Below are 24,719 nucleotides of genomic sequence, written 5' to 3' on the forward strand. Positions count from 1 at the left end.
CCATTCAGTGCTCATCTTCAGGTTTCTGCACCTTCTTTCTGATACTTGCAGTGGGAAGAGGGGGTGGCCTGGGAGGTGGGGGTCCTTGAGGATAAAGGCTGCTTTCTTGAGACACCACCTCTTGTCAATGTCCTCGATGGAGTGAAGACTGGTGCCCGTAAACAATTTGCTGGACTTTTTCCTGTCCATACCAGACAGTGATGCGACCAGATAGAATGCTCTCTGCGGCACACATGTCAAAATTTTCGAGACATAGTGTTTGAGAAATTGGGATTGATTTGTGCTCATACATCTGGGAAGTTGTATGTTTACTTCAAAGGCACAGAATTTATTTCAAAGGGAAATACCGCAGTCAGGCACAAATTGATCAATAGCAACTTGAAGGTCAATGCACCGTGTTGGTTGTGTGGCATGCTGTGGAAAGTTAAGGATAGAGAGAGCGAGCAGGCAAGGCCTACTGCACCTTTCAGTGAGATCAAGGCTGACCTGATCATTTGCTCCAATGGCATTTTCCCGCTGAATCCCGATAATCCTTAATTTCCATATTGTCTAAATAGTTACTATTTTTGTCATAACGACTTGTGAAACCTTCCTCCCCTGTCCTGACCTTTAGCATACACTGGATGGTTCACATAGGATCAAAGTCAACAGTGAGAACACTACAAATGAAATCCCAATTTGCATTATTGAACTTTTTAAATTAACAATTTCTGACTCACTTTCATTTGTTTTACCTCCGCAGAGTGTCAATTTATGATGCAATAAAACTCTGGGAGCATTTAGAACAAACTGAACTACATGAGCTGTTTCACCTGTCCCTTGTCAAGTTTTCTGTCAATCCCTTTGAGGTCAAGTGTTTGAAAGATATTGATGACCTTGACTTACTGGTGCAGATTCACAAAGAAAGAAAATTTCTCTCAAGGTGAGTTGATGCCTCTCATGCTTAGTTTCTTGTAGTGTGTTTAGACATGTGTTTCAGCTTCCTCCTCAGTAAAGTGATACACCAGACTGCCTTTTAAAAAAACTTTAAAAAAAATTTCACACTATGAACCATATTAATCAAAATACACACAAACATTTCCCTCTTGAATATACACAGTGTCATTTTCTCCCTTTCCCCCCTCCCCTCCCTCTTTCCCACCCCCTTCCAAACCCATTAAACATTCAACATATACAATACAATAAACCCATTAAACAATGTCATCACACAATGAAAATAAACAAGAATATTGTGTCATCTACTTTTACACACTGGGTCAGCTCATTTCATCTTCTTCTCATTCTATCATTTTAGGGGGTGGAGGTCCGAGGCAAGCCCTCTCTGTTGTGTTCCATGTATGGCTCCAAAATTTGTTCAAATAAGTGACTTTGTTTTTTAAATTATATGTTATTTTTTCCAATGGAATACATTTATTAATTTCTATGTACCATTGCTGTACTCTCAGGCTCTCTTCTGATTTCCAAGTTGACATTATACATTTTTTTGCTACAGCTAAGGCTATCATAATAAATCTTTTTTGCACTTCATCCAGTTCGAGGCCTAATTCTTTACTTCTTATATTACTTAGAAGAAAGATCTCTGGATTTTTTGGTATGTTGCTTTTTGTGATTTTATTTAATACCTGGTTTAGATCTTCCCAAAACTTTTCCACTTTCTCACATGCCCAAATTGCATGTACTGTTTTTCCCGTTTCCTTCTTACAGCGAAAACATCTGATACCGTTGGGTCCCATTTATTTAACTTTTGAGGAGTGGTGTATAGCCTGTGTAACCAATTATATTGTATCATGCGTAACCTCGTGTTTATTGTATTTCTCATAGTTCCGGAGCATAGCTTTTCCCATGTTTCATTCTTTATCTTTAGATCTTGTCCCCACTTTTGTTTGGGTTTACAGCTTATTTCATCATTTTATTTCTCTTGCAGCTTGATGTACATGTTTGTTATAAATCTTTTAATTATCATTGTGTCTGTAATCACATATTCAAAGTTGCTTCCTTCTGGTAACCTCAGCCTGCTTCCCAATTTGTCCTTCAAGTCGGTTTTCAGTTGGTGGTATGCAAACATTGTACCGTGAGTTATTCCATATTTGTACTTAATTTGTTCAAATGATAATAAATTTTTTCCCAAAAAACAATTTTCTATTCTTTTAATCCCTTTTCTCTCCCATTCTCTAAAGGAAAGTTTAACTATTGTGAAAGGGATTAGTTGATCTTGCGTCAATATTAATTTTGGTAGTTGATAATTTGTTTTTTTCCTTTCTACATGAATCTTCTTCTAAATGTTGAGCAGATGGTGCAGTACTGGTGAACTTCTATATTGCACCAGTTTTTCATCCCACTTATAAAGTATATTTTCTGGTACCTTCTCCCCTATTTTATCTAGCTCTATCCTGGTCCAATCTGGTTTTTCCCCTTGTTTGATAAAAATCTGACAGATATCTTAATTGTGCTGCTCTAACCAGACTGCCTTGATGCAATTTCCAAATAACAAATTAAATAGTAGAATTACGTCAGTGGTTCTCAACGTTTTTCCTTCCACTTCCATACCACTTTAAGTAATCCCTTTGCCATCGGTGCTCTGTGATTTGTAAGGAATTGTTTAAGGTGGTGTGTGAGTGGGAAGGGAAGGTTGAGAATCACTGCTCCAGACCCAATTGTTACTGAAATATCTTGCTTGAGAAAAATTGTCATTGGCCCATTTCCTTTGGAGTTATGAAACCGTGCACAGAACGAGTCAATCAGGTACAATTATAACGATGGTTTTCAAACTTTTACTTTCCACCCACATACCACCTAAGCAATCCCTTACTAATCACAGAGCACCAGTGGCATAGGGATTACTTAAAATGTTAAGTGAGTGGAAATAAAAAGGTTGAGAACCACTGAATTAAAGTAAAACACCAAAGTCTGCAGACACCAAGGTGGAAGTAAAAACACAACGCTGGAGAAACTCAGCAGGTCAAACAGAATACTTTTATTCTTTTCTTTCTTTGGCTTGGCTTCGCGGACAAAGATTTATGGAGGGGTATGTCCACGTCTGCTGCAGGGTCGTTGGTGACTGACAAGACCGATGCAGGACAGGCAGGCACAGTTGCAGCGGTTGCAAGGGAAAACTGGTTGGTTGGGGTTGTGTGTTGGGTTTTTCCTCCTTTGTCTTTTGTCAGTGAGGTGGGCTCTGCGGTCTTCTTCAAAGGAGGTTGCTGCCCGCCGAACTGTGAGGCGCCAAGATGCACGGTTGGAGGCGATATCAGCTCACTGGCGGTGGTCAATGTGGCAGGCACCAAGAGATTTCTTTATGCAGTCCTTGTACCTCTTCTTTAAGTCTCGGTGGCCAGTGGAGAGCTCGCCATAGAACACGATCTTGGTAAAGATACATAACCAAGATGTGGGCAGGAGGTAGAATGAACTTTAAGGGCTGAAAGATGTATATAAACTCCCCTTTTACTTGGAAAATAGTCTCATCCAGCTGTCCTATTAAGTGCGTATTTGGAATTGAGGATTTGTAATTGAAGTTTGTAGTCAACTTCTTTCAGGACATTCTCTAGTTGAGAAGGGCATCGCCACGTAATAAAGGACGGACGATAAAGACATATTGTTTCATCTTTTGCTTCTATTTTTTTTAACCTTGTACAGCATTCAAAGAATATCTGGGGATAATCTCCACGGGTTACCTGCTGTGAGGAGTCTACAAGTTCTAGAATTTGCGTAAGTGACGATTTTCAATCTGGAATCTTGGTAATTTATGAATGAAGAGTTTTCTCATTGAGATATCAGGTTGTAGGTGGTTGTGGTATTTTAATGATTTTCAGAGGTTGCATATTGCTGGCCATGCCTCAAACTTTTTGTGGTTCATTAGCCATGCCTGAAAGACAAACTTTTGTAGGAGACTTAGGAGAAATCAGAAAGACCAGAGACTCAGCAAAAGTCTCATGCTTCTCTTTATCAATGAGTTTGGCATTCAGTGGAACAGTGCAGCACAGGAATGGGCACTTTGTCTGTGCTGAACGATGTCCAAATCAAACTGAAAATCTGCTGCTTGCACCTGAGGTATATTTTCCTTTCCTGTCATATACACATGTCTATCTGGAAGACTCTAAAATGCTATTGTTGTATCTACTTCCCCCACTACACCTGGCTGCCTGTTCCAGGAACTTAGCACACTCTGTGAAGTATTTGCCCCATACATCTCCCTTAAACTTCCTCCCCTTCACCTTCAGTGCATGTTCTCTGACATGTGATGCTTTTGCTCTGGGTAAAGATTCCGACTGATGACCTTATCATGGCATCTCATGATTTTATCTCTTCTCTTTGGCTTGGCTTCGCGGACGAAGATTTATGGAGGGGGTAAAAAGTCCACGTCAGCTGCAGGCTCGTTTGTGGCTGACCAGTCCGATGCGGGACAGGCAGACACGATTGCAGCGGTTGCAAGGGAAAATTGGTTGGTTGGGGTTGGGTGTTGGGTTTTTCCTCCTTTGCCTTTTGTCAGTGAGGTGGGTTTTATACACCTCTGTCAGATAGCATAGAAGAAAGGTGAATTATGAATTTTATAACAAGGTTGAATGTAAATATGATGGTCTTGTAGCCCACATTGCTGTTGGGTGTATACTGTTTATGGATCTTTGCAAATGCAAAGTCCAGAATTGGACTCATTACATTAGTTGTGGGATTAATAGATTCAGTACAATTTTTTCCTGTATCTATTATTTGCCAATTTATTAAAAAAAAGGATCTCAGAAGTTTTGACAATTTGTCTGGCTACCATCAACGATTATTTTTCATTCTCATTGGCTTGTTAAGTACAATTAGGTTAAATGAATCTCTGATGGATGTTTAGAGATGAAATAAAATTTGATTTAATCTTGCAGCCTCGGCCCTGTAAATGGACCTCAGGGATTTCGGAAATTAACAAAGATTCTACCATCGCTGGAATTTCTGAAATATTTAGAGTGAGTAAAAGATTGAACTGTCTGATACAGTCACTATTTTATTTTGACAAATATTCTCAAGCCTTTACTAACAAGTATTACATCAATTTTACTTGATTTACCATGCAAAATTATTAGTAAATCAATTCTATTGCTTTTATGAAAATTATGAGACATGTCAGACTGAAAACCTGGCTTGATCAATCACTAGAATGTCGCGTTGGGTTTAAAGAGATGCTAAGTATGAATTCATTTTAGTATTTGACAAATAAATCAATTTTTAAAAATCTGATTACCAAATTGGAACACTTGAAGATGGATTTCATCAGTTTAGTTCAAAATATATCCTGAATTAACTACATCTCTATCGTATTCAAGTTAGAGTACAGACTGTTAATCTGTTTAGAAAATTACATGCTCAAGTGGAGTTGTCTGCCACATAATATTGTTACCATATTATAATACTTTGGAAATATACATCACTATGAATACAATGTGATAATGTGTGTTCTGGTTTAATGGTAGAATCTTTTACAATATAGCAGCTCAGCATAGATGTTTGTCTCATCAACACTATTGTGTCTAATATTTTAATTTGCTTAAGAAATAGAATACATGCCTAAATAATATTGTACATGACAGGCATAGCAAGAGGAAGGTGGGGGGGGGGGGGTGGGGGGGGGAACTATTGGAAGAGCAATAAAGATTTAATAGGTAGATTTCATAATTTTAGAAAGACCATAGCTTAGCTGATGATTAGACCTTCCTGGTTTAATTGCTTTTTAAAAATTATGGCACACTTTTTAGTACTGAAAAGGTAGATTTTCAAGTGAACTTGTCTACTGCTTTTTTTTAAATATAGTCTTGAAGGACCAAGTTCACAGAAAGTTAAAATGAATGAAAATAAAATAGGGGATGAAGGAGCTGAGAGACTGGCAGAGGTTCTGTCTAACTTAACGTCACTCGAAAAATTAATGTAAGTAACAAATGTATGTGCTTGCATAATTTTATCTGCCATTGCATAAGTCAGTAAATGAATCTGGGAGAACCATGTTACTGGCTTCAATTAGATAGTAATGGGCCAGCTCATATCATACAGAATCCCACCCCAACCCAACTTCCCTGAGAGCACTCAGAACATGAATGGTTTAGTGGACATGCAAGTTCCCACTATGTATTTACTCTTTTCCTTCTTCATGTCTTAGTGTAAGATTGAAATGGCATGCCGTAAAAGTAGATTTTCATTACCTGATCCTTGGATCTCTTGAGGTGCATCCAACCCAAGTCCAATGACCCCGCCTCATGCTCATGGTTTACCAGGCAGCAGTAATCTCACCTTCCCATGTGCATCTGAAGAAGTACTGCCAAAATTGCCTTGACCAAACCCTCCAAATCGACAAGCAGGATTCCTGCATCAAGCAGACTACATGACAAAGTACTACCAGTGGGAAGTGTGGCATCCCGATTGACTTGCAGGAATCCTAGGTTCACAATTGAAAACCTCTTCAATGTAAGTTTACTGGAATCCAGCATGACTGGAGGAAGGATAGCGGCAACTTCCAAACCACACCCACCAGTCCAAGCTGCCCCACGAGTGTAGATCTTGCAGGTTCCTAATTGTCTTATCAGAATTCATAGAATTAAAGTGGATGCAAATCACCCATAATGTTGCCTGAGAGGCAGAATTTTGAGGCTCCATAAAACATTTATACCCTCTAGGACAGTAGTTCTCAACCTTTTTCTTTCCACTCGCATACCACTTTAAGTAATCCCTTTACCATCGGTGCTCTGTGATTAGTAAGGGATTGCTTAAGGTGGGAAGGGAAGGTTGAGAATCACTACTGTAGACCCAATTATTACTGAAATATTTCGCTTGAGAAAATATTGTCATTGGCCCATTTCCTTTGGAGTTATGAAACCATGCACATGACAAGTCAATCAGGTCCAATTAAAACAGTGGTTTTCAAACTTTTTCTTTACACCCACATTGGGAATACTTAAAGTGGTATGTAAGTGGAAAGTACAAGGTTGAGAACCACTGGTCTAGAGGCAATGCCTGCACTGTGACAATATCTTTAATAAACATCATAATTGCCCAAACAAATGATTCACCGTTCCCTTGCAAATGAACAACTGATACAATTTCCTCATTTTATTTTCTCACATCTTCCTCTGTCTTTATCCCTCCTGTTACTTCTTACCCCTCCACATTTTCACATTTCTCTACCTAGCCTTCCTCTTTCCCTTTTCTCCTTCTCACTTTTCCCCTCACCTTTCCTATACTCTTTCCCTCTGCTTCACTTCCCTCCTCTCCACTCCCTCCATTTCTCCCATCCTGCTGTCCCTTCTCCTGCTCCTTCCCATGCCCCTCTGCTCTCCCTTCAGATGAGGTAATGTGGTGTAACTTTCCAAAAAGATGGCCGACCAGGATCGACCATCCTAATTCTAGCAAACAAATTGAAAACCTGACCACTTCTAATTAACCACGGACAAAGTTCAATCAAGTTTTTTTCTATATTATGTCTTGGGTGTGTTCATTTGGTGCCAGGTTTTCCAGAATGCAACAACATTGAATTGATTCTTGTGGGTTAAATTTCCAACACCCCATTCAGCAGATCGAACATCATCATTGGGAGGCACAGTTAGCGTAGTAGTTAGTGACAAGATATTACAGCGCCGGTGATGAGGATTTGAATCTGGTGCTGTCTGTGAGGAACTTGTATGTTCTCCCTGTGTCTGCATGGGTTTTCTCCCACCAGTTTTGTAGATCAATTGGGCGGCATGGGGTTGTGGACCAGAAGGGCCTGTTACCATGCTCTATGTGTAAATTTAAAATTAAATTTTTTTAAATTGTGGCTTTTTTTCTGTCTTTGATAGATTATCACGCAATCAGATAGCAGACCGAGGTGCACAGGAACTGGCAAGATCTCTTCCTAACCTGAAATTCTTGAAGACTCTCAGGCAAGTTTTTTTTTAAAATCCCCTTGTGGGGGGTGATTCAGGAAAATGATTTGTTTATTTAAAGAAATATTCGACATCATAAACATGACCCACTCCCTTCAACCTGTTCTGTCAATTATTGAATCCATCGCAACTTGGAACCATTCATTTTCATGTTTTCCTTATCCCTGTGATCAGCAAGAATTGATTAACCTCAGGTTTAAAATGAATGAATGATGGACAACAGATAAGAGTGATGAAGGATGAGAGATGACAATAGAGGTATAAAAGATTATGGTGGACAGGCAGCACCATTTACCTGGGGTGACCATAGCAAATACCTGAGAACATCTGTTAAAGTTGAGGGGAGGAAAGGTTTTTTTTTATACATAGGGTAATGGGCACCAAGAATGCATTGCTGAAGGTGGTGGTGAAGGTTGGTATAATAGGGACATGCAAAAGTCTTCAATAGGCACACGAATGCAAGAAAAATAGAAGGTTTTGCATGTGAGCCATGGGAAAATTAGATTGTTATGGAGTAGATTTCCATCGATTAGCAAAATATTATGGGCTAAAAGGGTTGTACCATGTTCTCTTGTTCTATGTTGTAAATGCTGGCCACATCTTAAAGTGAATCTGTACCTTTGTTACTGCTATATAATTTTTCAAAGGATATTTGACTGTAAATCACATGCCTTTATCTCCTCTCTGTGATACCTTCAGCATTCACAGCACTGTATTCAATCATCAATGGACCTGACTTTAAAAGTAAACCTACAAGTCATGATAAGCTTTAATTTTTTTAAGTTTAGGAGTACAACGTGGTAACAGGCCCTGCAGGCCCACAAGCCCGTACCAGCCAGATACATGTATGTGACCAATTAATCTACTAAGTCTGTATGTCTTTGGATGTGGGAGGAAACCAGAGTTCCTGGAGGAAACCCACGCAGTCATGGGGAGAACGTACATACTGCTTATAGGCAGGTTGTTGGAGCTGTTTTCTTTGGCTTGGCTTCGCGGACGAAGATTTATGGAGGGGGTAAAAAAGTCCACGTCAGCTGCAGGCTCGTTTGTGGCTGACCAGTCCGATGCGGGACAGGCAGACACGATTGCAGCGGTTGCAAGGGAAAATTGGTTGGTTGGGGTTGGGTGTTGGGTTTTTCCTCCTTTGCCTTTTGTCAGTGAGGTGGGCTCTGCGGTCTTCTTCAAAGGAGGCTGCTGCCCGCCAAACTGTGAGGCGCCAAGATGCACGGTTTGAGGCGTTATCAGCCCACTGGCGGTGGTCAATGTGGCAGGCACCAAGAGATTTCTTTAGGCAGTCCTTGTACCTTTTCTTTGGTGCACCTCTGTCACGGTGGCCAGTGGAGAGCTCGCCATATAATACGATCTTGGGAAGGCGATGGTCCTCCATTCTGGAGACGTGACCCATCCAGCGCAGCTGGATCTTCAGCAGCGTGGACTCGATGCTGTCGACCTCTGCCATCTCGAGTACCTCGACGTTAGGGGTGTGAGCGCTCCAATGGAGCTGTAGTGTTATGCTAACCACTGCACTAAGTGTACCGCCCTTAAGATTGATGTTTGCCACTAAGTGTGTGGACAATCTAAAATCTGCTGGCAAGCTGGATTTAAAAAAATTGAAACTGTTGTAATTTTGTGTGTAAGCCTGCAATCTTTTGATGAGTGGGTGTTTTTGGCTGCTAAATTAAAGTTCTTGATTGAAATGCCACATTAACTTTGCCACCTGTAATTTATTTATAGACATAAAATGACTAATATTATCAATGTACACTTTGTCTCATCCAATATTCTTTTATTTCACAGTCTTTATGACAACATAATTGGTGACAAAGGTGCAGAAAAGCTAGCAGAAATACTCCCAGTAATGAAGTCTTTGAAAGTTTTGGAGTAAGTAACATTAATATTAAGTTGATGGCAATTCTATAAAGTTAGGTTAAGGGCTACTTTAACTACTTGCATTGTTCTTTCAGCTCATTTTCTTGCTTCTGGTGTTATTTCATGGAATTGGTTATATTTAAAGAAGGCAAATATGAATATATTTCTAAAGGCAAATTACTCCAGGTGTGTACAACAGTCTCACAGATCTCTGCAACATTAGACGCCTAGCTAATGCCTTAAAACTGTGAGGGATCAGTATCATTAGGCAAAAATGGGTCTTGAATCTCTTTCTACAAAATATTTTAAATTTAAGCATACAGCTCGGTAACAGGCCCTTCCAGACCACAAGCCCGTGCTACCCAAAATACCCCAATTAACCTAAACCCTGGTATGTTTTGAAGGGTGGGAGGAAACAGGAGCACCCAGTTTCAACTCACGCAGACCCGGAGAGAACCCACTAACCATTTACAGACAGTGCCGGGTTTGAACATGGGTCACTGGCGCTGGAATAGCGTTGCACTAACTACTGCGCTAGTATTGCACAACCCCCCCCCCCCCCCCCCACTAAACTCGCCACTCTAACTAGCCAGAGCATCAGCAGTTTTATCGGATCTACAATAGCTAAAGCAGAAGATCTGCCTGAATCTGCTGAAAAAATATTAGTGAAGAAATTCTGCTTGTTATTTCTCCTACGAAGCCTGGATGGAGAAAAGCATTTCTCACATGCTGATTCCCACACCTCCTCTCCTGCAATATCCTTATTCTCAGTGAGGAACTTGAAGTTTTCATTGATCTCTGTTGGGTTATATGTAATTTGTTTGTCCTTTTTCCTTGATGCCAATACCGTTCTTTTAGTTTGTTCTGTCTTAAGCTGCCAAGCTAGTATTTTGTGTGTTTTTTTCTCCTAGCTCATAATACTTCTGCTTTATTTCCATTATGTTCTTCTCCACCTTATACGTTTGTAGTGTTTCATATTTTATTTTTTTGTCCGCCAATTCTCTTCTTTTTGTTGTATCTTCCCTTGTTGCTAATTCTTTTTCTGTACTTGCTATTTCCCTTTCCAGCTGTTCTATTTCCTGATTGTAGTCCTTCTTCATCTTCTTATTATCTGCCCTCTGATGAACGCTTTCATTGCATCCCATAGTATAAACTTATCTTTCACTGATTCCGTATTTATTTCAAAGTACATTTTAATTTGTCGCTCAATGAATTCTCTAAAATCCTGTCTTTTAAGTAGCATGGAGTTTAATCTCCATCTATACGTTCTCGGTGGGATGTCCTCCAGCTCTATTGCTAATAACAGGGGTGAGTGATCCGATAACAATCTAGCTTTATAGTCTGTTTTTCTAACTCTCCCTTGGATGTGGGCTGACAACATGAACAGGTCTATCCTGGAGTATGTTTTGTGTCTACCCGAATAATATGAGTATTCCTTCTCCTTTGAGTGTTGTCTCCTCCATATATTCAAAAGTTGCATTTCCTGCATTGATTTAACTATAAATTTGGTTACTTTGTTCTTTCTGCTAGTCTTTTGTCCAGTTTTATCCATCTTTGAGTCCAAATTAAGGTTAAAGTCCCCTCCTATCAGTATATTCCCCTGCGTATCTGCAATCTTAAAAAAAGATATCTTGTATAAATTTTTGATCCTCTTCATTGAGCAAATTCCAGAGTTCTGAATATATCTGACACTTTATCATTACATACCTCCCTGCTGGATCTATTATTTCATCCTCTATTTTGATTGGTACATTTTTATTGATTAATATAGCTACTCCTCTGGCTTTTGAATTATATGATGCTGCCGTTACGTGCCCTACCCAGTCTCTCTTTAATTTATTATGTTCCACTTCAGTTAGATGTGTTTCCTGCACGAATGCTATATCAAGTTTTACTTTCTTCAGTAAATTTAACAGCCCTCTGATTTAACTACTTGCACTGTTAAGTTGATTTGGTTATGTATTCCATTAATATTTATAGTCATATAGTTCAACATGGCCATTTCATACTTTGTTTACCTCTCATTTCCGCTTCCTCATCACCACCTTTCCTCCTTTTCCATTTCTGCTTTCATTTTTTGAACACACTGTAAGACAACACTTCTAAAACATAAAATATTTCCACTATTCCCACATCTAAAATTCCCTTAACCCCAAATGCCCCCCCTCTCTGAGTTGCCCCTTGTCCCTTGCCGGGCAACCACAATTCCCCTCTCCATTTGGATTGCGAACCCGCTCGCAAGTGTCAACTGATTTCGCAGTGACTGTTATTCTCTCCCACCCAGCCCCCTCCAGAAAAGACTTTTATCTTCACTTATAACAAAGCTCACCCTCTTAATTCCCCCCTTACTTCCTTTCTTCCCCTTCTTAGTTCTTACTTATACATTATTTTTCTTCTTTATATGAAGTTTGTCGTCATTTTTGTTCTTGTTACATCATCACTGTCTGTTTTGCAGGCATTCTGCAAATTCTCGTGCTTTCTCCTGATCCGAGAACAGTGTGCTTTGCTGCCCCGGGATAACTATTTTAAGCACCGCTGGATATCTTAACATAGGATCGATTTTGCTGCGTTAAACTCCTTCCTCTTCTTCAGGAGCTCAAAACTTATGTCTGGGTAGAAAAAAATTTTTTGACCTTTGTATTCCAGTGGCTTTTCGTCTTCTTTCATTTTTTTCGTTGCCTTCTCCAATATATTTTCTCTTGTCGTATATCTCAGGAATTTTACTAGAATGGATCTTGGTTTTTGTTGTGGCTGTGGTTTAGGGGCTAATGTTCTGTGTGCCCTTTCTATTTCCATTCCTTCCTGTATTTCTGGCATTCCTAGGACCCTGGGGATCCATTCTTTTATAAATTCTTTCAAATCTTTGCCTTCTTCATCTTTCTTAAGGCCCACTATCTTTATATTGTTTCTCCTATTATAGTTTTCCATTATATCCATCTTCTGAGCTAACAACTCCTGTGTTTCTTTAACTTTTTTATCATTCTTCCAATTTCCTTTTTAAGTCGTCCACTTCCATTTCTACGGCTGTTTCTCGTTCTTCCACCTTGTCTATTCTTTTCCCTATTTCTGTCATGGCCATCTCTAATCTACTCACTTTTTCTTCTGTACCTTTTATTCTTCTTTTTATTTAATTAAATTCTCATGTCTGCCATTCTTTTACTACTTCCATATATTCTTAATTTTTTTAAAATCTATGTACAGTCCATTCCCTTTATCTTCTATTTCTTTGTGCAGAGCTTGATGTTCTCCCTCCTCTTCCCCTGTGTCCACTCCAGGACCTGTGTCCTCTACCTCTCTTCCTTGTATCTGTGTCTCTTCTGACTTTCTTGTTGGGCTGTTTATCTCAGTTTGCTGGGGTTTTTTTTATGGTGTCTTGATGTTGGTCCTCTTCTTCTGGGCTGGTCATCTGCTGTTTCTCTGATTTCCTTTTATCATTCTCCTCCCTCCCATTCCCGTTATTTTCTATATCTTCCCGCTGGGAGCCCTGCTGTCGGGTCTTTCTCAGCTGTTCAAGCTGTGGAGTTCCACTCCACAGCTGGTCCCCGCTCCCGTCAGTGTTGTCTTTGTTGTGCGATTCCTCGCGCATCTCTGTTTGGCTCCGTGAGCCATCTTTGTAGTCCTGCGTTCAGTGGGTCGCGACCCTGCGGGGTTTCCACTGACCTCAGGGAGTGGGCTCCTCTTTCCATGGCGGGTCCCTGCTTCTTCGTACAGATAAGGCCTTCACCTTTCTCTTCCAGCATCTTTCCTTCTTCTTTACTTCCCATTGTTTTTGGCTTTTTTTCTTTGGTGCCATTTCCTCCACACCTTTATTTTTTATTTGTTGTGGTTTGGGTGTCTGGGGCTTTGCTTTTTCTTTACTTTTTTCCTTTGTATTCTCCTACCGGCCACTACTCCATCACGTAACTCATCCGTTAGTGAGGAACTTGACCCAAATTTGATTCCAATGTCAGAAGTCATTATAAGCTCAATGACTAAATTTGGGCACGAGACTTGCAATCTGCCACCTATTTTGGAGTAGAAAACGAGCTGACATCAATTTCTCTTCTAATATCACATTTTCACTGTGATTCCATCTCATAAAATTGTGATTATGAAGCATTGAAAATATTTCAGCAGATATTATATTCTTTTGAATTATTCATACTACTGCGACTGTAGATTATTTAGGGACTTTTTTTTTTAAATCCTCACAGTGTTAAATTCAACAAAATTACAGATGTCGGAGCCCGGAGACTGACACAAAGTTTAAAAGATTGCCCTCATATTGAGAAAATATGGTAAGTTAGTCCAAACATCACAGATGATTAACATTTGCAATAATATCAAGAATTGCCTTTGTAACACGGTGGCTTTTTCTGACACTGTACCTTGAATAGGTATGACCTTTTCAACCTGCATGAATATTTACTTCTTTTAATGTCAGCATGCATTCTCAAACACATGTACTGAACTGCATGTACATTCGCACTCTGTCACATATGTATGCAAATCTGCTTTCATATATATCCAGATTGCATCAGTGAACTACAGTAAAACCCCCAGTATCTGGCACCCCTGGGGATTGGCAGATGCCAGATAAAAGAATTTTCTGGTTGGTTCAGATTGCGTGTTGCCCGATTGGCGAACCGATCACTGGGAGTGCCAATTTTAAACTTTCATATTTTTACCTATTTATTTTCCACAATTTTTTGCCAGTTGATTGAATTCCAAACAACGGGGATTTTACTGTATTTGTACATAGGGAGCCAATCTCATGGTTTCCATGTGTAACAGGGATGGATTGAGGACCAAGACTTACAATGTATTCTGTGGCAAAATGTACCAAGTCCAATAATGCTAAAATTGAAATTTGGTTGTTTGAGGGGTTTGATGCTTCACTGAATAGTGCCTTTATCCTACTGGGTGATGAGTTTGTTTTCTGTTTCACAATTTTCTGCTTTCATTGACAGGATATGGAGTCCCACAATTACGCACTGGATGTCAGAACATATTCAACAGATTGATGTCAGAATTAATTTACAGTAGGAAAACTTTCCTCAAGTAGGTATATCAAATTTCCATTCCCTTCTCTCCTAATTAAATGTTTAGTTTTACTGTTTTAGTGCTTTGCTGGAACTTTAAATCTTTTTTTTCCTCAATATGATTCTTCTTAGCTAGTGTTGTATGTTTGAAAAGTACGCTTTCCTATCTTTGTCATTGAAGTGGTACAAATAAAATAAAACATTGTGGCAGCCAACAGTCATTTTCTTCATTTCCCAATGCTGAGTTTAAAAGAAAGTCACTGGAAATAAAACACAGTACTTTGTTTTCACTCTTTCAGAAGAAACCCCAATCAGAAATGGAATTTCATAGAGAAAACCTTGACTCTTCACATCTCTGTACATTGCACTGAGTATTTTCATCACTAGAGCCCTTTTATGGAGTGCTGCTGCATTGAAGCCAGCTCAACGAGGAAAAAAAGTGGACTTAATTTTTATGGAGAAAGCCTACAAGGCTGGTCCAGCGTTGCTTTTATGGAGAGCAGCATCGGGAGCTGAAGCGAGTGGTGCAGTAGCCTGTCACCGAGAAGTCAAACTTACTCGGTGAGCAATAGGCATCTTTGTTATCCATAATTCCCATGCAGCTGGAATCGCTCTGGCAAATGCAGAGCAGTTCCTGCTGTGTGGTGGATTATGGGTAATGAAGAAGCCCATTGATCCCGCATTAAAATGAAAGAGGCTTACCCCTCTGGGCTCCACCACGCCCGTCTGCCTCCTGGCCCAGCTTGGTGAAGGAGTGAGGGATGGAGGAGAAACAGGAAGAGGACATTTCCAGGTGGCAGAAGGGAGCCCTAAACTCAGCACCATTCACCGTAGGAGCTCCTTGGTTGCGGGCTGACAGTGTAATTGTGATGTCATCAGCCTGCCCCTTTACGCCGCTTGCTGTGGCAATTATGGAGGAGGTGGAGCGACTGCGCTTCACTTCTGACTGCATCCTCAGGGTGGATTGGAATTTGCATGCTGGATCTGCCCTCAGAGGTTTTATGGAAGTAGATTTAGCGAGAATATCCACCTTAACACTAGCTTATTTCTTCACTATAAACAGGCCTCTAGAAACAGCAAGAAGATCAATGAAGATGACCCCTTATTTCTAAAATAAGAAAATCAGGAGAAACCTCCGACCAGAGACAAATTAAAATGTGGAGGTTATTTCTACACAGGGATGGTAAAACTCAATAGTATTAATTCACTAAACAAGAAGTTTAATGTCTTCCTTAGAAGGAAAAATAAAGTGCTCATCAGCTGATTTAAAATTTGATGGGAAAAGACAAATGTTCTGTTTGAATGCTCTAGATTCTGTCTTAATCAATATCTGGAATTCAAGCAACTGGCAAAAAAAATTGTGGAAAATCAATAAGTTAAAAAAGTTTAAAATTGGCGCCCCCTAGTGGTTAGTTCCACCAATCCACGCAACAAGCAATCTCAAGCAACTGGAAAATTCACTAATTGGCCATCTTCCAATCCCGATAGGTGCTGGACACCAGTATTCACTTTTTGCTTGGTAATTACCTGTATTTCAGGCAGGTATTCTTTGCAGGCAGTTAAACCTCCCAGAAATGGAAGATCATTTGAATTATTAAACATTCACTAAATACACTGGTTACTTTAGTGAAAATTTATTGCTGCTTGGTTAATTCCATTGGAAAAAGCCGTATCGATTCTTGTGCTAAAACACGAACAAAGTTGGCAACTGACTTGCTTAACCTCCAATGCAATATTGTTGCTGGAGGGAATTTAATTCAAAAATCTCCCTCATTTGGAGAGGATGTCCTCAAATTACTTGGTTAGTTTGCAGGTCAGAATAAGAAATCACCTCATTGTTTCTTCCAACCTTGCATGTGATTTTATGCCAACAGATTAGTGTTGTTATACCAAATTAAAGACTGCAAAGTTAGCCTGATAAAGCTTTTACCCAATTTCACGAGATAGGAAAATAACCACCACTACATGTCTAATCTAGAATGGACACTTGGTAAATGATGTAATGCCTTTGATATGATAGAGATGATTATCCAGCTTTGTATTCTGCACCATTTTGAAGCAGTGTAGATCTGAATACAGCAATAAGATTACTAAGATTCTTGCTACCTAATCAATATCTCAACATCTTTAAGATTTTAAATGTTGCATGTCTTACATATTAAATTGTTCCTGGAACATATGAAATCATACAATATATTTTAATTCAATCAGTGTACAAAAGTGAGTTGTTCTTCATATCTGATGTAAAATTTGTAGAATTTGTCATTGTAAAATGGAAACATGGTTTGTAAAGCATTTGTATAGAATTAATGCCGTCACGAGTGTGAACGAAGTTTGCGTTTTTAAGTTTTAATTTAAATTTAAAAATGATTATTTCCAATTTTGCTATATAAAAAAAAATAAATAAATTGCACTAAACCATCACTTGAATTGTGCTGCTGTTCTAAATAAAGAAAATGAAATTTGTGAAGATTTCTGGACTTCCCATTACTTTTCCAACATGATCAACTCCAGAAAACCTTACATTGCCAAGTCCATGCTTGAGCCTTCCTCGTATGTCCCTGAAGGACAAAGCTGAATTTAAATATTCATCACATTCTTGTTTAAAATTTGATTACTTTCTCTGCAATAATTTTGTTAAAAATGCACACAGCAAAATCATTTTCTTTATTGCAGATGTTCTTTGACCTACAAACTTTTTTCAGAACCTTATTTTTACTTCCAATTTCCAGTAACCATAGTTTTTTTTTACCATAATTACTTAAATTATTATTTTGCATGTTTATCTCTGATGCAATTTCCCTCTCTCTTTCACCTGATTCACATTCATTGCATTATATACCCGAGTTCTGATGAAAATCATTGTCCTAAAATGTTCATTTTGTTTCTCTGTCCACTGGTGATACCTGACTTGCTGAGCATTTCCTTTTTTAAACAAATTGCAGTTCATTAACCTGGGTGTAAAGAAACTGCAGGAAAACAGTATCTTGTTGTGGGTGATAACACTGAACAACAGTTTTTTTTCTCCAAAAGGTTTGATTCCTGAAAAAAATGGGGATAATGATAGACAATTTCAAGCAGAACATGAAGATAATTTCAGATTTGCTGTAGAGAAACATCAACTTGTGATGCCGATTTATTGCATTAGTTCAACTGACCTAAAAATGTTTTGCCACTGAGATTTGTTTGTCCTCAGCATCTGTTGTCTCTAATGTCAGTGTCCAACAATAGTCGGCCAGCATATTGATGGATTGCAGTTGCCCTGATACCGCTTTTCCATGGTTGCAATGTCCTGGTGAAATCTTTCACCGTGTTCGTCACTGACGGCACCAAGATGAGCAGGGAAGACGTCCAAGTGTGAATGCAGAAAATGAATTTTCAATGACATGTTGCTTTTCATTGTTTGTCAATCAGCTGGATGTCATTTGGTGCTCTGTAGTTGCCAAGAAAATTCTCAACAACATCTTTAAATGTCTTCTAAGCATGTCCAGGCAACATTTGCAGGGCACCGTCACTGAGTGCAGGCCCAGGCATGCTTGGACTGAGCAAACCAGGTTGTTTTGTGGGTAGCAAACTCGAAGAGTTAAAACATTGTAGGAAATCACAAAAAATAGGTTATATCTAAAAAACAGTATGTGAGATGAACATTTTTTCATGATCAGCAGCCCAAAATCTATAAAAGACACCCAGTTTACAACTTTTAAAGAAAACCAGAGATCATATTGTCTTTCCCCCTCAATGCTTTAAGCTATTAAAAAATTCCACTTGCATAAACCATTAGCAACGAGCTGTACTTGAAGCAGATTGAAAACATGGTGAGTTATCTTCAAGATGTGGTTGTTCATTTTTGGTGCGATTACTGCACATAGTATTGGGAGAGAAATCAGACAGGATTCTTCAATTCAACTAGCCAGGCAGTAAAAGTGCACAAACCATGTTAACTTTTTAAAAAAATATCTCCTACCAACCCCATCTTAAACACTTCGTGAGTTTACAGAATGGAAAATAGAAGGTATGCAATGAATTTTTAAAAATCTTATTTGTATGTACATGGCATAGGCACACAATGGTCCGTCTGGTTTAAAAATAATTGGGAACAATTCTTCACCTGTCTGCTTGTGATCAGATTGGCTGTTGGTTTTTAAACCCAGCCTTGATGGTAAGTTGGATCAAATGTAAAACAAATGATTAATTTCTGTAAGATTTTCATTCGACAAGTTAAAATTATTGTCCTCAGGATAAACACATACAAATCATTTTTTTTTAAAAATTGGACTTTGGTCACCCGCAAGTCAGTTTGAAAGAAAAAAAATTACGTGCAGCTGGATGTTAGAGAAATTTGTTTTCATGTGGGATGGCTGAATGCAAGGAGTTACTTCTTGTGAATTAGTACAAGTACACTGCACATGTTAAGACTTCCCAGCTCGGAGTAGAGAAGTTCCACCCCAGAGGCTTTTACAAGAGTCTTGGACCTTCTAGCTCGAGCTATAAGAGGAAAAATGTGACAGCCAGCAGATGCATTTTTTTATTCCAAAATAAGACGTGCTTGATCTTCTATAATTGATTTGAATAATTTTTAAAAGGATGGTATAAATGTCTTATAAATTAAAACCAAGCAATTGTTGGGAATGCAATAAAGGCAATTCACTTGCAATTCATTCAACAGAAATGCATAATAGCTTGCATGCTTAATATAGTGAAAATGATGTGACTTCGGCTTTTGACCATCTTCTATTGATTCATCTGTACTATTTTTATTTGACCCAGCAACGTTTGGCATCTTCCCAGCCAGAAGCAAATTTTTTTTTTCCTTGTTTTCTTTTTACAGATTTGTCACTTGGAGCTGGGGGGGTTGAAACCAAGTTTGGGGTTGTCGCTGGGGGGCCTGGACATTAGTCCAGCACGATCCTTGCAGAAAATTAGGTGGGGGGGGGCGTAAATCGACATACACCTGATATATGATAAAGCCATGAAAACGCTCTAACTGCTACGTGAACTGTGCAGGGTCTGTCATTGTCAATGTTTTCATGTTTGCTGAATGGCTAAAAAGAAAAATTTAAGAGCAGAACACACTCCTGGACATGGTTGACTTTCCCCGCACATGAAGATTGAGCCATATTTTCCAATGCCAGGTGACTATTTAAATTTAAAATTTAGACATATTGCACAGTAATAGATCCTTCCTGCTCATGAGCCCATGCCCTGCAAAAACATCAATAAACCTACATCCCCGTATGTTTTAAATGGTGGGAGGAAACACGCAGACATGAGGAGAATGTACAAACACCTGACAGACCGTGCTGGATTTGAACCCAGATCACTGGCACTGTAATAGCATTGGACCAACTAATTCTAAACTAATGCCTAATTGTTTAAGTAGATTTTTTTTTTGTTCAACAATATAGAATATTTCTGCATCAGAAGAAATGGTCAAAATACACATTCGTTGAACCTTTTACAATGTTTATTTGATATATGGCATTGCCACTAATTCCTTGACATCTAACAATTTCTAACTTTATGCTCCAGAGAATTCAAAGGCAGGTTTGCAGATGCACATAGATTGAGCACATCTCCAGCATGACTCAATTAGTGATTGTCTAATCTTGCTGGATTTAACAAGACTTCCTTTATGCTGTCAAAACCATTCATAATTTTAGAGTCATTGTGGAAAGCCAAGTGAATCTGCATTTTCCTCTTGGATGCTTTGGTTAGATTTTGCTTGTGTAGAAATGACTGCAGTCCCTCCTCCAAAACAGTTGTGGATAGGGTTGATTTAAGAGAGAATTCAAAACTATATTCTTAATTTTAAAACAGTGAATTTGATGTTAGTGAAAGGGGAAACAAAACACTTTTACCTTCAATTTTTTTGAATAAAACAACATTTTTGTGTGGAGACATACTGAAGACTGCAGATGACTGGAGTCTGAAGCTGAACGCCATCTGCTAGAGGAACTCAGTGGGAGAAAAAGAATCATCAACATTTTGAGGCAGAACCCTTTATCAAGACTCAGAATAGAGGAAGGACAAACCAGTCTAAAGAGTACAGGGGTGAGGAGCAGGACAGGGGGCTATGTGGGATTGGTGGACAGAGGAAGAAGTTTGGTTGATGCCAGAGAAAGAGACAGGAAAACAAAGGGGTCATCCAGGGTGGCAAACAAGAAATCTGCAGATGCTGGGGTCTCCTGACACTCCTGGCAAAAAGCCCACCCGAAGAAAGGCTTTTGCATTAAATTGAATATCTTCCCAAGGATACAATACCTATTTCAATCGTTACCAATTCACCTAACAGAGAAATTCTTCAAGGAGCTAAAGAAAATAATAAGGAAATTCTTATGGAAAGGGGGGAAACCGAGGATAGCGCTAGATAAATTAACAGAATGGTACAAACAAGGGGGCTTACAGCTACCAAACTTTAAGAATTATTATAGAGCAGCACAATTAACATACCTATCAGATTTTTATCAAACAAGGGAAAAACCAGATTGGACCAGATTAGAGCTAGATAAAATAGGGGAGAAGGTACCTGAACATATACTATATAAGTGGGATGAAAAGCTGGTGCAACAGGGGAATTCACCAGTACTGCACCATCTGCTCAACATTTAGAAGAAGATTCACGTAGAAAGGAAAAAAACAAATTATCAACTACCAAAATTAATATTGACACAAAATCAACTAATCCCTTTCACAATAGATAACCTTTCCTTTAGAGAATGGGAGAGAAAAGGGATCATAAGAATAGAAAATTGTTTTTTGGGAAATAAATTATTATCTTTTGAACAAATGAAGTACAAATATGGTATAACTCAAGGTACAATGTTTGCACGCCACCAACTGAAAACCTAATTGAAGGACAAATTGGGAAGCAGGCTGAGGTTACCAGAAGGAAGCAATTTTGAATATGTGATTACAGACACAATGATAATTAAAAGATTTATAACAAACATGTACATCAAACTGCGAGAAGAAAATGATGAAATCAGCTATAAACCCAAACAAAAATGGGAACAAGATTTAAACATGAAGATAAAGAATGAAATATGGGAAAAGCTATGCTCCGGAACTATGAGAAATACAATAAACACGAGGTTACGCATGATACAATATAATTGGTTACACAGGCTATACACCACTCCCCAAAAGTTAAATAAATGGAACCCAACAGTATCAGATAGATGTTTTCGCTGTAAGAAGGAAACGGGAACAACAGTACATTCAATTTGGGCATGTGAAAAAGTGCAAAAGTTTTGGGAAGATCTAAATCAGGTATTAAATAAAATCACAAAAAGCAACAAACCAAAAAATCCAGAGATCTTTCTTCTAAGTAATATAAGGAGTAAAGAACTTGGCCTCGATTTGGATGGAGCACAAAAGATTTATTATGATAGTCTTAGCTGTAGCAAAAAAATGTATTATGTCAACCTGGAAATTAGAAGATTGCCTGAGAATACAGCAATGGTACATAGAAATGAATAAATGTATTCCATTGGAAAAAATAACATATAATTTAAAAAATAAAGTCACATTATTCGAACAAATTTGGGAATTGTACATGGAACACAACAGAGGGCCTACCGCGGACCTCCACCCCCTAAAATGGCAGAAGGAGAAGACGACAAAATGAACTGACTCAGTGTGTAAAAGTAGATGACACAATTTTCTTGTTTATTTTCTTTGTGTGATGATATTGTTTAATGGGTTTAATGTATCGTATATGTTGAACGTTGAGTGGGTGGGGAGGGGGGTGGGAAGGAGGGAGGAAAAAGGGGAGAAAATGGCACTGTATATATTCAAGAGGGAAAGGTTTATGTGTATTTTGGTCAATATGGTTCATCGTGTGAAAAATAAAAAAATTTTAAAAACCAGTCCACAAGTCTATGTTTGCCTCACTGATGTAGAGGAGGCCATATCTTGAAAAGCAATATGATGTTCAAGAAGGTGCATGTGAATTATGCCTCAAGTGGAAGGCTGTTTATGTTTCTGGATGGTAGTGAGGTGCAGACAGGAGGAAGAAAATGATAAACTCAATCACATTCACCAAGAATTTCCCTCTGGCTCTTCCACACAAACTATGTACTGTATATTTTGGCATACACGTGGAGTTGTAAAACCATCAAAAATCACAAAAAAATGGAGGTTGAAACACACCAGATATACTTTTTAGATCTTATATTAAGGTCAAAAAATGTTTGATGCAAATTTGGTATATTGGTCAACCCTAGAAGCACCTCCTGCTGCCGCCATTCCCTAACGCCTCCCTGCTGCCGCCATTCCCTAACGCCTCCCTGCTGCCGTCATTCCCTAACGCCTCCCTGCTGCCGTCATTTCCTAACGCCTCCCTGCTGCCGCCATTCCCTAACGCCTCCCTGCTGCCGCCATTCCCTAACACCTCCCTGCTGCCATAACCCACCCAGACATTCTACAATGATAGAGCCTGAGGTTCCCACTCCTGCCAGGAGAACGAGGTCACCGCTTCTGCCACATAGGCCGAGGTTGTCGCTCCTGCTCCTGCCACGTGGCAGGAGTGGAGTCCTTATTTTTCTGGTTGGAGGTTCCCATTTCTGTCCAGTAGGCTGAGGTTTTGTTTTTCTTATGGTAATTTACAGCTTTGTTACTTGGCAATTGGGGTGTTTAAAAATATTTTGGGCTGTTGCTGGGAGGCCCAGACAGCCCGAAAATGGGGGTCGACCTATTCGATGGATATACCATAGAACCCGTTAAAATGAGACCAAAAAGAAGGGGTCGACCTATCTACTGGTTGACATATACGGTACTTTTCCACACAGGCATTCACATATGTATTTGTGTTATAATTTGATAATACTTTTAGCTACATACACTGAGCTTACAAATGGCAAAAAATATTCCATACTGAATTAAAGAATTCCAACTTCAACTGGTCCATGACCAAAGAAACACACAAAATTCTGGAGGAACTTGACGGGTCTGGCAGCTTTTCATGGATGCTGTCTGACCTGCTGAGTTCCTCCACCACTTCTAGAAAGCAATAAGCAGTCAACGTTTCAGGCCTCAGCCCTTCATCTGGAATCAAGCATGTAGGGCTGTCCTAACTCACACGGGAGCTTGCAAAAGAATTGTTTTTAACATTTCGAGCCCTATGTATCTTAGAAGATTCCATGGACACACCATCCATGGGCACATCATAGATTGCTAATTAATATGCCTTTTAAGATGCAGTCATTTCTCTGTTGTTAATCTCCTGGCTTTTAAACCCAATTACTGCATCAGTAGTCAGTCTTTTTGCATGGAAGCTCAGAAGCTCCTGCATGTACAAATTAAAAAGTTAAAACCCAATGCTGGAGAAACTCAGCTGGTAAAACAGCATACTTCATATAGCAAAGTTAAAAATACATAACCAATGTTTTGGAGCTGAGCCTTCCATCTCCGGCTAAAGGAGTGGCTCTTTTGGGCGGCACAGTTAGAGAGGCAGTCAGCGCAATGCTGTTACAGCGCCAGCAGTCGGGACCGGGGTTGGAATCCCACGCTGTCAGTAAGGAGTTTGTACATTCTCCCTGTGTCTCCGTGGGTTTTCTTCAGGGGCTCTGGTTTCCTCCCACCCTTCAAAAATGTACCAAGGTTGTAGGTCAATTGGGTGCAATTGAGCAGCGCAGGCTCGTGGGCTGTTACCGTGCAGTATGTCTCAATTTAAAGACATTTGAAGGGCTCAGCCTAAAACCTTGGTTATATATCTTTATCTTTGCTATGTAAAGTGCACTGACCTGCTGAGTTTCTCCAGCATTATATGTCTGCAGATTTTCATGTTTAACTTCTTATTATTTCTTTCAAAACTTTAAATCCATTTTCAAACAAAATAGATATATCCTAAAGCATTAGTCTTTAAAAGAAACAATCTAATGCTTCTGTAACATTATGAAATTTGCTTTTATTTGTTCAAATCTTTTGCGAATAATAGAAA

At 39.1% G+C, this 24,719-nt stretch overlaps 1 protein-coding gene across 4 annotated transcripts in view; it reads left to right on the forward strand.

The window, feature by feature from the left end:
- The window catches only part of ciita (class II, major histocompatibility complex, transactivator), a 79,787-nt gene extending 62,584 nt beyond the window's left edge, over positions 1–17,203 (forward strand). For 2 of the 4 annotated variants that reach the window (XM_069906958.1, XM_069906961.1), the window contains 9 exons: positions 743–922; positions 3,634–3,705; positions 4,866–4,946; positions 5,788–5,901; positions 7,803–7,886; positions 9,687–9,770; positions 13,952–14,035; positions 14,708–14,798; positions 15,079–17,203. In XM_069906958.1, the coding sequence (XP_069763059.1) occupies positions 743–922; positions 3,634–3,705; positions 4,866–4,946; positions 5,788–5,901; positions 7,803–7,886; positions 9,687–9,770; positions 13,952–14,035; positions 14,708–14,783 (775 nt within the window). In that variant the 3' untranslated portion in view covers positions 14,784–14,798; positions 15,079–17,203. Of the gene's footprint in view, positions 1–742; positions 923–3,633; positions 3,706–4,865; positions 4,947–5,787; positions 5,902–7,802; positions 7,887–9,686; positions 9,771–9,853; positions 9,945–13,951; positions 14,036–14,707; positions 14,803–15,078 lie in introns of those variants that run through there. The other 2 variants (XM_069906959.1, XM_069906960.1) reach the window with 2 other exon arrangements.
- The last annotated feature ends 7,516 nt before the right edge of the window (positions 17,204–24,719 follow it).

This window comes from Narcine bancroftii, chromosome 12, assembly GCF_036971445.1.
Source record: "Narcine bancroftii isolate sNarBan1 chromosome 12, sNarBan1.hap1, whole genome shotgun sequence".
Taxonomy (NCBI): domain Eukaryota; kingdom Metazoa; phylum Chordata; class Chondrichthyes; order Torpediniformes; family Narcinidae; genus Narcine; species Narcine bancroftii.